Consider the following 15,549-nt stretch of genomic DNA (forward strand, 5'->3'; position numbering starts at 1 on the left):
AACTCGACGGAGCCTCTTCCCTTCGCTGGTATCTTGCCGCAGCCACCCAGCCTGACGGCGCAGCGTGCGTAGCGTACTCAGCCTCGAACAGGCCGTGTCTGCCCGCTGATAAGCCACCCCTGCGAACGGCTGTTACCTTTTTCCCGCACAATGAAATCGTACTGGAGTATCGAAATAGCGCACCGCAGATTTGACACGTAACGCGGACTTTTACCTAAGAAACCGCCCACGGCCTTCCCTTTCTCATGCTCACAGACACAGGGCTTTGTGAATATTCTCTGTAAAAGGCTGAATTTCATTGCTGAATATATTACATTAATTTAATGAAGGACTACATGGCAGCCAACAACCCCGCAGGCTTCACATCGGCCATCAAGAAGTTTCTCTAACTCCTAATGCTCTTCTGACAACGTAACTTGTTTGGACACCATCACTGTGCTCGGCTCTGTACGCGACAAATGAGCCGCGGAGGAGCCAGAGCTCCTCCTGGGAGCGTTCTGGGATGCTGCTGTGTTTGAGCCATGCGAGCAATAACTGACGTGGGGGCCTGTCTGCCCCCAGGACTAAGCCGCCTCCAATGTTGCCACCCCTAGTAAAGAGCCAGCGGCTTTTACCCGCCACTACTACAGGGCCTGGGCGTGCAGGAGCACGGGGTGTGCAGGAGGAGGATTGAGCAATGGGCTTTGTACAGCACAAGGTGAAGAGGATGATGATACGAGGATTTTGATGTGGATGGTGGCTACTGTGGAAGAATAGAGGGAAGTATGGGCGGTGGGAAAGAGACCTGAAGTCCTAATACTGAAAAAGACCTTATTCCAAATTTGAATTAAATGCAAGTCCACAGAAAAAAACATCTTGCCATTCAAAGGTAGATAAACAAGTGTTGTAATCCTTAAAATAAGGCCCTGAAGATAATGCCATTCTATGGCAAATAAAATTGTTCACAATGCAAAATGTGCCCGCTCGTTTCATTGCACAAAAGGACACTCCAAAATCTCTCTAGTAACTCGGAGACAACGAAATGCAGTTCTACCAGCCCACAAGCACAAGTAAGCCATCTACGTGTGCCGTTTGGATTCTTCTACAGCATCCTTTCCTCCAATAAACTTAATTGCTGATCTGATCTAGAAACTGCAAAAAATTGAATTACAGAATGTCCTGCAGTTTCTACTGATAGAAGCTTCTTGTAGCTTGATTTTTAAACTTCTATTCAGATTTTGTTTTTAAATTAAATTCAGAGTAAGTCCATCATCTGATTCATTCAAAAAGTGAAAAATTGCAGATTCAAATTCTTATCACTTGGATTCATATGTCGTTTTACAAATATTTATTTACAAAAAGTATTTTGCAATATTTCCATACCGAATCTGAGGAGAAAACTCTTAATCATGCTACTTTTGGTAAGCCCTATTTTATTCTTGCTGTCTTACTGACCTCAGTGGGCCAAGTGAGTACTACTCACCTTGAGTATGCATGGCCATTTTAGCAGTAATTTCAGAAGTCATGCAAATGATTCATGCAGCTGTTGACTAATGCAGAATTCATCAAAAATACTTGCATATTTAAGAAAACATCAGAACACAAATGAGATCAGCTAAAAAAAAAATCTTATTTTCCAACCAGAGAATCCCAATTCTGATCTCATCTCCAACACATTACAGGAATATTTTCCAGAACTGCATGACATGCATGGTATCTTATTGACATGTGCAGAGAAAACGTCTGTTTTGAGAGCTGCACGAAGGAGTATTTTCAGGTTTCTCAGTTTGGTGGGATGATTCAAAGGCCAGACTGTGACTCGGCTTTTTTTGTCCCCTAGGAACAAGAGTGCATGCACTGAGAATACACCACTGCCTGTATCATCCCGATTGCAACAGCTAACAGGTACCTAAATTGAACTGACTCCAGTGCCCATAAATTACCTGCCTCCTTAGCTGGTTGATGAACATGAAAATCCAAGCAGTGTGCCAGGCGAACACCTCTGCAAGTGCCGTGTGACACCAAACTAAAATCCTGCCTAGCGTGACAAGAACGCTAGTTCGTTAAAGACTTCAGATCGCAAAACGGGAGAAAATTGTCATCCCAGGTAGCATAACTGAGTGTATTTCACGGTACAGTATGGGCACTGGGTGCGGTTGGCGATCTATTAGAAAATGTTAATGCTCTGTCTAAGCCAAAACACAAATCGATGGAAAGGATTGGTTTTGGTGGGACTATAAAGCCTGGGAAGGATAAATGCTATTTACAGCTACTGTTCTGAATAGCCAATTTACAGAAACATACATGGACAGCACGTCTACACTATTACCATTTGAGCAAAATATACACTGTAGGACTTACTTTTCTTTTAAAACATTATATTAGATCTCTCTCTACTAGGTAAATGCCACGGCATAATTTATAGCTTACTTGTGCTCTTGGGTATGCAGACACAGCACCTATTCTCTGAAAAACATGTTCCTGTGCATGCATGTGCAGGCTTCCCAGCAGTTTCTCAAGCAAGGGAAGTGTTTTCCTCTGCTCCACCCATCACACAGCAGAGCTGAAGAAAGCCCTAGGTCTTCTGAAGTCCCTACTGTCTTCTTATCAAATTGTTTGTTTTTCAACTGGAAAGGATATTTACAGATTTATGAATACAGCCTTCCAGACCGAAAGCAAAAAAAAATTAAATATAATTGGCCACAAGTTTAAGTCAACCTGGATTAATTTATTGTACTTCTTCCTACTGTTTATTCAAATACAGCAGAAAGTGTGTTTATCAGCTAAAAGAATGTCAGCAATACCAATTTTTCATATACTATTTCCATTTCTGTAACACAGAATCTCATTTAAGGACTTCTAATTTCAGACTAAAAACATCCATGCTGTTTTGAAATACTTTCCATATACTTCGATGTAGAGGGGAAAAAAAAAGATTAAAATGTTATATTTAATTCCGTAACATAGTAATTTTTATATTCTTAAGTCCTCGTTTTACTTAAAGTTACAGTAGCCTATTACAAAAATAATGCCAGAATTTCTGCACCATAAAGTGACTTGTTTTTCTTCTGTCATAAACTGTAACTAGCTTGTTATAAAGTATGTTCTGACAAAACACACTTATGTTCTCAGTACTTGGTTAACATTAGTCAAAAAAAGTCACTAAATTATAAAATTGTCCTCCAGTCCTTGTGGGATCAGTGATTTGAATGAACATGCACTAAATATTTTAGAAGGAGGGCAGATAAGCAATGCTGTTTAGGTAATAGTATTATTCCCTGGTGGCTTCACACTTGTGGTAGAAAACCGGATTCAAACAAGCAGTACAGTGTTACTGAGGTTACAAATGACCTGGAAAAATACAGTTTCTATGGATATCATTTAATGAAGACAAGCCTTACATGTCACACAATTAATATAGTGTTACTTTTATTTCTTTGCAGGTATTCAGATACACGGCCTGTATTATGCAGAATATATATATCTATATTCATAGACTTTTAAAATACTAGTCTTTTATGCAGAAGTTATTAAATTATGGAGAGTGGGATGATCAGAACCTTACTGCATAGGTAGCCAAGTTGGATTTTTCCAGAGACATTGTGTTCTATCTTTTAAAAACAGTTAATTATGAAGATCTAGCACTGTTAATACAAGCTTCTATAAAAAAGGAGTATGCTGTTCATGTATTTTAAATTAAAAAGCAGATTTCTGCCAGAGTTATGCCACGGCCTTATCTAACCTGAATATATTTGCAAGCACTAAATTTGATTCAGAAATCTTTATTACATAATACTGTTAAAAATCCAAAGAGTGATTGATTTAAACAGCAATGGTAATCAGGAACAGCAATACTGAAAAGACCAAGGAAGAGTAAAATGCCACTTGTTTACATGCTGTAAAACCCAGCCTGGATTAGATAAACAGATCGATTCTTTCTGGATGAAAATATTGCATAAAATTCTGAAATTAAGCATAGAGGGTGGGAAGTGCATCTATAAGCAACTGATGTTTTGCTTTTTATCCCACTAAAATAATGACTTTGAGACCTGCATCGTTATATTTTTGTCCTTACTGCACAATTAATAAAAATCAACTTCTGAGCAATGCCACACCCTTGTGATTAAAGAGTATTTTCAAAAATATTTAGATAAAGCCTGAACAAATCAAATAAACATGTAGGCAGGAAACGCTGTTTGGAATGCACTCCCTGCAATGTGCTATTGGAGAGAGCCAGAAAGCAGCCTAACTTCAGAATTCAATCAAGCAAAATCTAGTATAATCTCATTACAGCCTTTGCAGTTAATGAAACCTATTTATATCTCTGACATTCTGATTTTTAGAGCTGACGAAAGCAAAAATTATTTGGTTTATATAATACAAGCATACAGAAATATAAGATTTTATCCGTTAGGTTATCCTAGCTATTTACCAAGCAATGCGTAATATGAAAAGATTACTCTTCTGCTACTCACTATTGCTCCAGGATTTCAGTAAATATTTGATACTGATTTCAAAGAAGCCTGAATCCTGCTGGCTAGCCATGTCTGCTGCATACAAAGAGGCTTCTATAATTCTGAGCAGCTGAAGTGGCAGGTACTATGTATGTAGATGTGACTGTCACCAGTTAGTGATGTAAACGAGGGGTCAGAGGAGGAAATGAAGTCTCCGCAGATCCACTTCTTCCGTTCATGGTAGGTAAGCTCATTTAAAAAAAAAAAAAAAAAAGGCGCTCAACAACAACAAAAACACACCATGAGATTTTTGTCCTTTGCTCTTCCTCCGGGGCTCGTACTGAATTCTATCTGCGGAGTATTATATTCCCTCACCCCCTCAGTATGTCTTTTCATTTATTCCGTTCCACAACTGGGCAAATTCCTGCCGGTCGGTTAAGGCATATGCAGTACCACAGCACTTGTTCCATAAGCACACTGAAGAGTATTTTCCCGAGGCGTGTCTGAGCTGTGCTTTCAGTAACGTGCAGTCTGCCCCTCTGAAGCCGTTTTTTCCATCAGAAGCTGACAGCCCCGACGTAGGCGCCTGCTCTTGCGAACCGAGTATCAACTTGAAGCCCCACTGAAACCGTCTCTTCTGCAGCTGGAGGAATATCACCCGGGCTATTTAGCTTCGCGGGGGGGAAACCCCAAACCAACCAAAAAACCCACCCTCTGATGGACACCCCTCTGGACGCGCCGGCCAGCCGCTCTCCCGCCGCTCGCTCCCAAGCAGAGCGCGCTGAACTACGCACAACTGCATCACGCTGCGGTAAAGCCGCGCTGCGCCCATAGCTCTGATTGCAGTGACGTTGGCAAGGGGAAAAAAAAAAAAAGGCTCTCCCTCAGCCCAGTTGCACAAGAGAAGCGCTTCAGAGGACTAAAAACACGGCATTCAAACTGGCTGCTTCTGCTTTTCTTCCACTGCTACAGAAAAATGTGTTGTCATTTTTTTCTTGACCACCCCCCCCCCCTTTAGTAACAAAGATGAGAGACAGCAACCTGAATTCATAACGGCAAATAAACCAGAGAGCTCACTGCTGGGTATTCACCTCCGAAAAAGCCACAGAAAATTCTCAGTTTGATGTAATTTTTATCTAGAATGATTTATTTTTTTTTTTAAATGGAGCTGAATTCACTTAAGGAATTCAAGGAAAGAGAGGAAGCAATTCATTGCTTGTTAATCTCTCTGTATCTTCTACAAAATACTTAATTGATGGCTAAAATTTCCCTATCCCTAAGGTTTTATTTTAAATAATCACAGTACATCACTACGCATATTTTAATGTTAGTGGAGAAAAATAAGAAGAATCAGTTTCACAAATATTTTTTGTTTCCTGTATTCTTGGTATCATCCTTTCATATACTATTTCCTGGGAATAACTACTTTTCTCACGTAGTGGAATAAATTTCTTGCAGCATCTCATAATTACAGTATCTGAGCCAAAATAGAGCTTGTCTGCTGCTGATTCTTCTAAAGCCTTTCCCAGCAATTATATTTGCACATTATTTTTAGTTTCAGTATGCAGAATATTTGATGTTTGGATTGGAAACTGAGGAACACAAGGGTCATTGAGACCGAACTCCTGTGGTTCTCACTGCAAATATGTTAAATGTCTTCTGTAAACATACCTCATCTAGAGATAAGGTTTTCTGTGCTCATTAATGGAAGCCTGTTGTAGAAACTCACTTTATAAACCTTCTTGCAGTTCCTAAATGAAGTTTACTCAAAACCTGTTTACAGCCTTTCCTGAACATGGACTATCAGAAATGTTCAGAGTATCTCAGGTTTGATCTCACCAGCTATCAGAGATCTGATCACCTCTTCCTCCCTATACTCTTAAATATCATCCCATTGCTGTCAGTCTGGGCATGCAATTTCTTTTCTGAGAACCCCTCATCCCTGCCCCCCACCCCCGACAATGCCTCCTCATTGTACCATCCCGTTTTAACCAGCGCGCTCCAACTTTTTACAATTAAAGTTAAATTTAATACCAAGTATGGCAAGTTTCACGACCTAGAACTGATGACTTCCTACCATCCCACTAATTGATTTTTCAGCAGAGACAATGCCAGGTAGGTTTGCAAGTCCTTATTCATCCTCACAAATGCTGCATTAATTCCTATGTTCAAGGACTTAAGTAATAATTCCCCTGGGGTGCTGCATCAAATGCTTTTCTGAAGATAACAGATATATTAATTTTATCACAATTATCTTGTTGAAAAATAAAAATACAAGGTTAATTTGCAAATAGTTGTCTTTCCTAAATCTCTATTGGATTTTATCCAATTTTCAGTTAAATCCACACCCTTAAATACAATCTCCCACCAAATTTTGTTTCAAAGCCTTGAGTTTGGCTGAGGTCAAGCAGCCTCTCTTTCGATATAGAACATTTTCCCCCCATAAATTCTATGGTTTATATTTACAAGGCAGAATCTCTCTTTTGATAGATTCATCAAAAATTTTATTACCAGAGCTGCAACTTCATATGCCTGCTCTTCCATTATTATGAATGGGGAGTTATCTGGGTTTTGTAACGCAAATTTGAAGATCTCTGAGGGTTTTTTCCCACCTCATAATTGATTTTTTGTTTTGTTTGTATTATTCTTCCTACCTCTGCTCCTCTACAAGGCCTCATCCTTACGGAAAATAAAGGCAAGGCATTCACTTAGTGGTCATATCTTGCTGTTATTCTATCTCTTATCGTCATTGGATACTGGAGCCTTTAAAATTGGTGTTCTCGTTTCAAAATTGTAAAGGACCAAGGAAGTTTAACTATTTCCTTTTAATTCCTTCACATATTCTTACTCAGCTGAACTTTTGATAGTGCTCACTTTAAATTGACACCCTCTAACCTCCAAGCCAGAACTGTCTTCGCTAACAATGCAATGGCAACTCTTCCAATAAATCTGCAGTCTTTTCTGTAAGAATGGTGGAACATTCAATGAAATGACTGGGAGATCAGTTTAAAACAAACAAATGAAAGTGTTTCTTTTTCTTCAGGAAGTTGTGAGCTTCTGGAATTTGTTGCTACTGGAGACAACTGGTGGGAGACAGCATTAGCAGCTTCAAAAAGCTGATAATAAACACAAATTTAGGTCTATAAAGGGTGCTAAAAGGACTGGGCAGGAAAGTACTCACCTCTAACATCCCTAATACAGCAATGCACATGCTAGGGTGTATGACAGGGATGGGCTGCAGAAAGTGGCTACGCCTGTGTGCACTCTTCCCAGCGTCTTCTACTGCTGCTGTTGGGAGGAGAATAGCTGGTGAGATGGGTGACTGGTGGGACCCTGTGGGATGCTCCTGAGGGGCTCACGTTTCTGTCCCAGGCAGAATGAAAAGTTCAAGGTTTTGTTGGTTGGTTGATTTTGCTGCTTTCAAGTTAAAGAAATTTCAGACATCCCCCATAGGCGAGTTATGATTTCTTCACTGTCACTAACCAGTTCCTTTTATTTCTCATAGTTTGTCTTTTCAAAACTGGAGGCCTATCCTTGCTCATCCTGAATCAGCTTGTACGAACACGATCCAAAAATGTTCCTGTCACTTGCCCTTCTTGGTCTTCACCAGTTCTTAAGTCTAACCAGCACAATCTCTTCTTGGCTTTGTGATCATTTGGCAAAGAAATAAATGGGCTTTCACATCCAAGGATATCTGGATTTGACTACTGTAAGCAGAGTTTGTGTCTGGGATGTTAAAGTATCACCCAATGCCTACTTGCACTCCCCTGTGGACTAACATTGAAAAGTCTATAGCTACATTCGGCCTTCTGTCTAGGAGTGGAAGATCTCCTAGCACCTTTTTTACTGACTTCTCCAAAGTGATCTGGAGCTAAAGTAATTCCATTTCATGTATAGTTGTCTTTTTTTAACATGGCATCACAATGTTAATATACAATGCAGAATCTCACCGCTTTCACCTTTTGGTATTCTTTCTGAAGAACGTGTTTACCATTGTGCACTTCCACTGACAATATGCTGTTGTACTAAAATATTGAACAACTTAATGGATGTCTTAAGACAAAGCATATTAAAGAAAAATGCTACCACTCTTAGATTGTATATATATGGCATTGTATGAAAGAGTTCATACAGAATACAACTTTTACATTATGCTTTCTGATCTCACAATTGTACTAAGGTCAGGTACAAGACTAAGGAACTGTTTCCAGTCCCCAGAGCAGTCTAATGAGCTATAAGAGGAAAAACTGCCGTGCTACTTTAGTACAGGTGTTCACAGCACAGTATTCAATACCATTGTTACAATTTACTTCAGGGTTGATACTCCTCCACTATCAGTTCTGCTTTAGAAAGTACCACCCAGAACATAAATGCCTCCAAATTTAACTTTTGCTCTAACGGTTTCTTTAAAATTAAAAGTATAACCAATTCAAATTTTACTAATTTCTATCATTAAATAACCATAAAATATGAAAAAAACCCTTTTACATGCTAAACTTCATTTAAATATTTGCCAGTCTAAATTTGTTCAAATAGGACATCCTCCAGATAATATCATGGTTTTGCTCACATTTTGGAAACACTCCTAAAACAGGTATAACACACTGAAAAGGCAGAAACAGCAGCATTCTGAACTTATTTTAGGGCGGCCGACAAGGCTAAGAAGTTTTGAAGTTATACAGCTTCCACTTTAATTCTTGTTGACTTCATGATATTTAGAATTTAATTATGTATTCCATGCTGTGAAAGATTAACAGGCATAAACACACAAAATCTGGCAGTGTAAGTAAGCTTTCTGATGATGAATATTACAATCTCACATATCTACAAATACAGTGGGCTTCTTTTTATGCTATTACTGCATTGGAGTTTACGATAAGTTAATGCTAATTTAACATTTTTTTCACCATAAGAAATCATAGATCCATAATGTAAGGCTTTTCATAGGTCTACCATGATGAAGCACCTGCTGATTACCATGATAATAGAAGCATTGTTTCAATTATAAACATTTTTATTAACTCAAACTCCACATTCATGACGTGCAGTGCATCTTCTGTTCTCACATCTGCTTTCTGAGACCAGAGGCAGCATGCATCCAGGAGCCTTGGGTACCTGGCTTATACCCTTCTCTGGCTGAACCAAGTCCGTAGAGTTCACGGAATCACAGAATGGTAGGTGTTGGAAGGGGCCTCTGAAGATCATCTGGTCCAACCCCCCTGCCAAGGCAGGATCACCCAGGGCAGGTTGCACAGGAACGCGTCCAGTCAGGTTTTGAAGGTCTCCAGAGAAGGAGACGCCACAACCTCTCTGGGCAGCCTGTTCCAGTGCTCTGTCACCCTCACAGTAGAGAAGTTCTTCCTCACGTTGAGGTGGAACTTCCTGTGCTGCAGTTTATGCCCATTGCCCCTCTTCCTGTCATGGGGCACTACTGAAAAGAGACTGGCTCCATCCTCCTGAGAGCCACCCTTCAGATATTTATAGACATTGATAAGGTCCCTTCTCAGCCTTCTCTTCTCCAGACTAAACAGCCCCAGGTCTCTCAGCCTTTCCTCATATGAGAGATGTTCCCGTTCCTTAATCATGCTCGTAGCCTTCCGTTGGACTCTTTCCAAAAGTTCCCTGTCTCTCTTGAACTGGAGAGCCCAGAACTGGACGCAATACTCCAGATGAGGCCTCACCAGCGCAGAGTAGAGGGGGAGGATAACCTCTCTCGACCTGCTGGTCACACTCTTCTTAATGCACCCCAGGATACCGTTGGCTCTCTTGGCCACCAGGACTCATTGCTGTCCCATGGATAACTTATTGTCTACCAGGTCTCCAAGGTTCTTCTCCATGGAGCTGCTTTCCAGCTGGTCAACCCCTAACCTGTACTGGTGTATGGGGTTGTTCCTCCCCAGGTGCAGAACTCTACACTTGTCCTTGTTACATATCCATGAGTTTCCACGCCCCAACTTTGGAAAAAAACAGGTTGGGATAAGCTGTTCGTCAGCATGGTCAGAAGTGTTCTCGTTAGCAGAACACTGCATGAAGAGCCATTTTCATTGCAAAACATCTGAAAAATAGACTTCCAAAACTTTCATTCACTAAAAGAAAAAGAACAAAAATACGTACCACTGGAGGTATTCATAATATCTGTCTTGAGGCATCCAGCTAGGATGCCTACGCTGGGAGGTGAGTGCCTTCAGCATGACTCAGGAGTTCCCAAGAGTTCCAGTACAGAGCACAGTTTTTTTCCAAAGCAGCCTATTTCTCTTCACTGTCTACACATGATACTTAGGGTAACTACTTCTGTAAATTGGGTACTTTATTTAGACTCTTAATATTTAGTAGTATAAGTACCCATTTTGTTTACATTTTTAGTGCCTACTATTTATAATAGTCATACAGGCAGTTTAGTCCTCTACATTCTGAGCAATACTTGCAGGAATCCTTAAAAAAGCACATGGAGATATGAATATAGCACAGTCCTTGCACAATTTTTCAGAGTTCATTTCAGCTTGGTATGAAAGAACCTATTTGGCTTTTGCAATCTGAACTCCTTAGAATCTGAGGCTAAATGCAAGCAGTAGTTGAAAGCCTCTAAGGGATGACAACAGTAACAAAGCAAATATAAATTTTAGATTCAAATTTTTTACACATAATTTCTTTCCTAGTCCTCACACACTGATTGTCTTCTAGTTGCAGAAACCATTAAGTAGAACAGTGTGTTGTGTATTTGTTGCTAACAAAATGAGTCTTTTAACTTACATAGCAGGTGATTATATTTTTGTTCTCTAAAGACTTCTTTTCAAACTCCATCAATAAACCACAGTGGCCTCTCCTTGATCTGCAGTGATACGTCTTTATCCCAGCTCTGGAGCCCTCAGCGCAGGAAAGACATGGACCTGTTGGAGCCAGTCCAGAGGAGGCCACAAAAATGATAAGAGAGGTGGAACACCTCTCATGTGAGGACAGGCTGAGAGAGTTGGGGTTGTTCAGCCTGGAGACGAGAAGGCTCTGCAGAGACCTTATTGCAGCCTTCCAGTACTTAAAGGGGGTTTGTAAGAAAGGTGGGGACAGAATTTTTAGCAGGGCCTGTTGCCATAGGACAAGGGGCAATGGTTTTAAACTAAAGGGGGTAGATTTTTACTAGATGTAAGGAAGAAATTTTTGACAATGAGGGTGGTGAACCACTGGCACAGGTTGCCCGGAGAGGTGGTAGATGCTCCATCCCTGGCAACATTCAAGGTCAAGTTGGACAGGGCTCTGAGGAACCTGATCAAGTTGAAGATGTCCCTGCTCATTGCAGGGGTGTTGGACTAGATGACTTGTAAAGGTCCCTTCCAAACCAAACTATTCCGTGATTCTATGATTCTATAACCCAGTCTCTCCTACAGTGCATCCTGCAAGCTAGGAGCACTTCAGTCCTAATTAGCAAAAATTTAAGCAAAACACAACTATTTATTTGCCCAGTTTGTGCTCAATACCTTGCTTCTGTCTTTGCTAGGTGTCAATCATTCTGCTCCTGCACAGTTCCCTACAGCTTCCAGGTGGTGAGGTCGACATAGATCCCACAGCCTAAAGTAGCTCTACTGAACTGCTGGAAGTTTTAACATGGTTTTTGATTTTCTATGGTTTCACCAAGTCCTACAGCTTCTTAATATGGGTCAAATGCTATGTCCTTTTATCCAGATAGTGCTGTATGCTGAATTACACCTCTGATTTCTACAGAATTAGCTTGGATTTATACTGGTACAGTTTTTATAAAAGTTTGGCCATCTGGAGTTTTTCATCAAAGGAGTAGGTAAGGGCTGCTTGTTAGGGTTTCTGTGGTTTTGATATGATCTAGTCCTTTTGGGCAAAATAAAGCAACCCTACAAAGAATGATTCCCAGATTGATTTGATCCCAGTGCAGAACACACCTAACAGATGAAAACAAAAAGGATCTATTATATTATCACATCCTGTGATATATTGCATTGCATTCATGCTTTAACATTCCCTTCTTCAATAAAATTACTTGGAACCTCTTTATGATCCGCTCTTGATCTTACTCTTCACCTGCACTAGCTTTCAGATGGATTACTGGTCATAGTCGGATGGTATTCAGGTGCCTAAATATAGGTATCTTGTGTGAATATAGATACCCTAAGGTATGTGAGCTATTCACAGAGCCTGGCAGATATCACATAAGACCTATACTGGATCTTCTGAAGCAGCTGGAGGCTTTCTGCTATACACCTATGTTTAGGTATTCCTTTGGTTTCAGGAAGAAAAAAAGAAACAATGAAAAAAATGACATGTCTTTGTATTATTTGTGAAGCGACAAGCTCATGTGTAAGCCAGCAATAAAAAAGGAATAATATTTTTACATTTAAGCAGAAAAATACACAGTATTTATATGTAGTGAGTTTATTTTCTTCAATTTTGCATTTGTTGAGTTTATGCACTTCTTTCCTTATATTAAAATATTAACAAGGTTATTTTTCGCTTTTCTTATTACAGCTTGCATAACACAAAACAATTCAAGCCAAACATTAACAAAACAGCTTGTACACATGCTTTACTAATGTCCTCTGACAAAATGAAAATCAGAGTTTTTATCTAAATCAACTGAGCTCTATTTACCTATAATATCCCATGATTTAACAAGGTAAAATAAACATCTTGCTAGGATCCAAATTAAAAGTACAGAGTGGCAGAAAGCACAGCACAAAGTAAGATTTCATTAAGCAAACCCAATTTAATGTGATAAGCTCTACATAAAGCAACAGAAATCCTTTTAGCTTATGTCTCACTAGTTTTGCTGCACCATTTTGTTTTGCCTTGTGTTTGTAACTGACTGTTAAGATATTGCCACCTAGTGATGAAAAGCAAAACAAGCAGAAGCAGTAGAACAGCAAATAATGCGTAGGGAATACATGTTTACATTGTAAACTGTGTCAGAATGGAAATGAAGGACATGTCTGTATTTCTGGAGAAAAGATATCAGGCAATTTGGGTACAATCGCATAAAATATTTTAATAGAAGCCTCATTTGGGGTTATTCATGTATCACCTAGCTCCCATCCTCGGCTTGTTTAGTGAATTCCCAAGAGTAATTGAATAGGTCGTAAGGGGTTTGTGATTTATCTGTAAATAACAAATGATAAATACCTACTAGGCATTTGGCAGAGGATTTGTTATTTAATGTCAGAATTATACCTTCAAGATTCAAAGTACTGTCAGCCTTCCCTTGACTTTATTTTGGAACTGTCAAACTGAGATGTCCTCTTAGGACGATGCCATTCACCTCTAACATTCCCCCTAGCTGAACAGCCTCTGGAAGCATCAGCCAGCTGAGAACAAACTTCATTTTCTCAGACCTACCATACACGTGCTAAAAATACACCATCCTGTAAGCCAATCTGAAATCTGCACCACTATCACTGGGGAACGGACTCAGGCAACACTGACACAAGAAATGCTGCTGTGCAAGCCAAAATGCAGTGGGCACCCTGCAAGCACAACCTACAGACGTCAGCAGGCATGAAGAATAACTTGAGGAGTGTTTTCTTCCTGCTCTTCACCTTAGTTTCCAGGCACCATCCCTAAACAAGCTGGGGTTTTTTTTTTTAGTATCTTCTAAATTTATTTCCTTCACAATTTTGTTACAAGCTTTCATCTACATTTGAGATAAAATTATGTAACATACTCTCCAAATATGCCAGCATGACATAACCTGTCAGAACTTCCCTATATCAGGAAATTTCCAAACAGCCATTGATGACGCTTTTAATTTTGGGTGCTTGGTTCAGGGACAAGATTAGTAACCAAACCCTACGCACCCACTCAAAGCGTCACTTGCATTAGGTAACTTATGCCTAAGAGATTGGTACCAGGTCACAGAGACCCTAGGACGGAGGGAACGCCGGCATTGTGGCTGTCCCTCTTTTCCTCAAGTTACAAAATGTCCCTGCACAATGCTCAGACCAAATCCCCAAATACTCAAAAACTAACAGTCGTACTTAGGGCCTCTTCCAATTCCCACCTGCGATGTACCCGTATCTCTTCTACCCTCCTCACAGCAAGCTCTGCGGGAGGGCAGAGAAGTGGAAGCGAAGAAGGGGAAGGGTTGGAGCATGCCCATCACCAGATATTAATAGAATCATAGATTGGTTTGGAAGGGACCGTTGAAGATCATCTAGTCCAACCCCCTGCCATGGGCAGGGACATCTTCAATTAGATCAGGTTGCTCAAAGCAACCTACTTGTTTCTTTAGGGTCTCCAGGGATGGGTAACAATTCCTGCATGATACAGTAGCTGAGATCATAAGACTTCTCAGCTTTTCTTCTCCTCACCATTAGCAGGCACACCCTGGCACAGATTTCCCCCTCTTGTCCCAAGGCCCCAGAGCAGGGGCAAACCCCCCTCTCCCCTCCCTCCCCAGGCAGGCAGGAGGCAGCCAGCTGGGAACCTGCCTTGGAAAAGGAGAAGCTCCTGGCTCTTCAGAGAGGTACCCGAGATGTGATGGGATGCAGAGGGAGAGAGACAAGGAGGGGGTTGTACCCACTCAGAGTGACAAGCTGACGACAAAATGAAGGCATCCCTGACCCAAACACAAACCACATCACACACTTCAGTTTTCCTGATCTAGTTCCCTTTAGAATGACATGTTCAAAACACTAATTTTCCACAAGATACCTCCCTGTAACATGCTGCATATGTATTATGTTTTCATTTATTATCTAATTAGGAGGAGGAATTTTCAGTGCAGTAGCTCCAATTTGTTCTCAAATACCGGTCCACTCCTCAGACAGTTCTTATCTCAATGTATGCATTTCTTGCAGAGTAATTTTTAACACAAATATTTTCCTGAATCTCAAATACATTTACAGATATATTTTCTTTCTCTTAATTCTGCCATGGCAGTTCTTAAAGCTTTCCCTGACTTTAAGTAAGATGCTCTTGTAATAAGCTACTTGCTTACTTCTTTTTTTAAACTTCCTTTCCATTCTCTAGTTCTGTCTTTAATTATTAACACTTCTTCCTTTCTGGCTGACCTATTTGGATACCCATACCTCAACATTTTCATTACTCTGTAGAAAGGTATCCTTTTGCTTATGTCCCTTTGCTCCACTAGCAACATAATCCT

The 15,549-nt window shown here is 40.3% G+C and overlaps 1 protein-coding gene across 2 annotated transcripts in view; it reads right to left on the minus strand.

The window, feature by feature from the left end:
* The window catches only part of FRY (FRY microtubule binding protein), a gene marked incomplete at its 3' end in the record, with an annotated part of 178,470 nt that extends 172,420 nt beyond the window's left edge, over positions 1–6,050 (minus strand). For both annotated transcript variants that reach the window (XM_082001351.1, XM_082001350.1), the window contains exon 1: positions 4,455–6,050. In XM_082001351.1, coding sequence (XP_081857477.1) covers positions 4,455–4,524 — 70 coding nt within the window. In that variant the 5' untranslated portion in view covers positions 4,525–6,050. The remainder of the gene's footprint in view (positions 1–4,454) is intronic.
* Positions 6,051–15,549: the final 9,499 nt, after the last annotated feature.

The sequence above is a fragment of the Phaethon aethereus genome, assembly GCF_964289735.1.
Source record: "Phaethon aethereus genome assembly, chromosome: 1".
In the NCBI taxonomy this organism is placed as follows: domain Eukaryota; kingdom Metazoa; phylum Chordata; class Aves; order Phaethontiformes; family Phaethontidae; genus Phaethon; species Phaethon aethereus.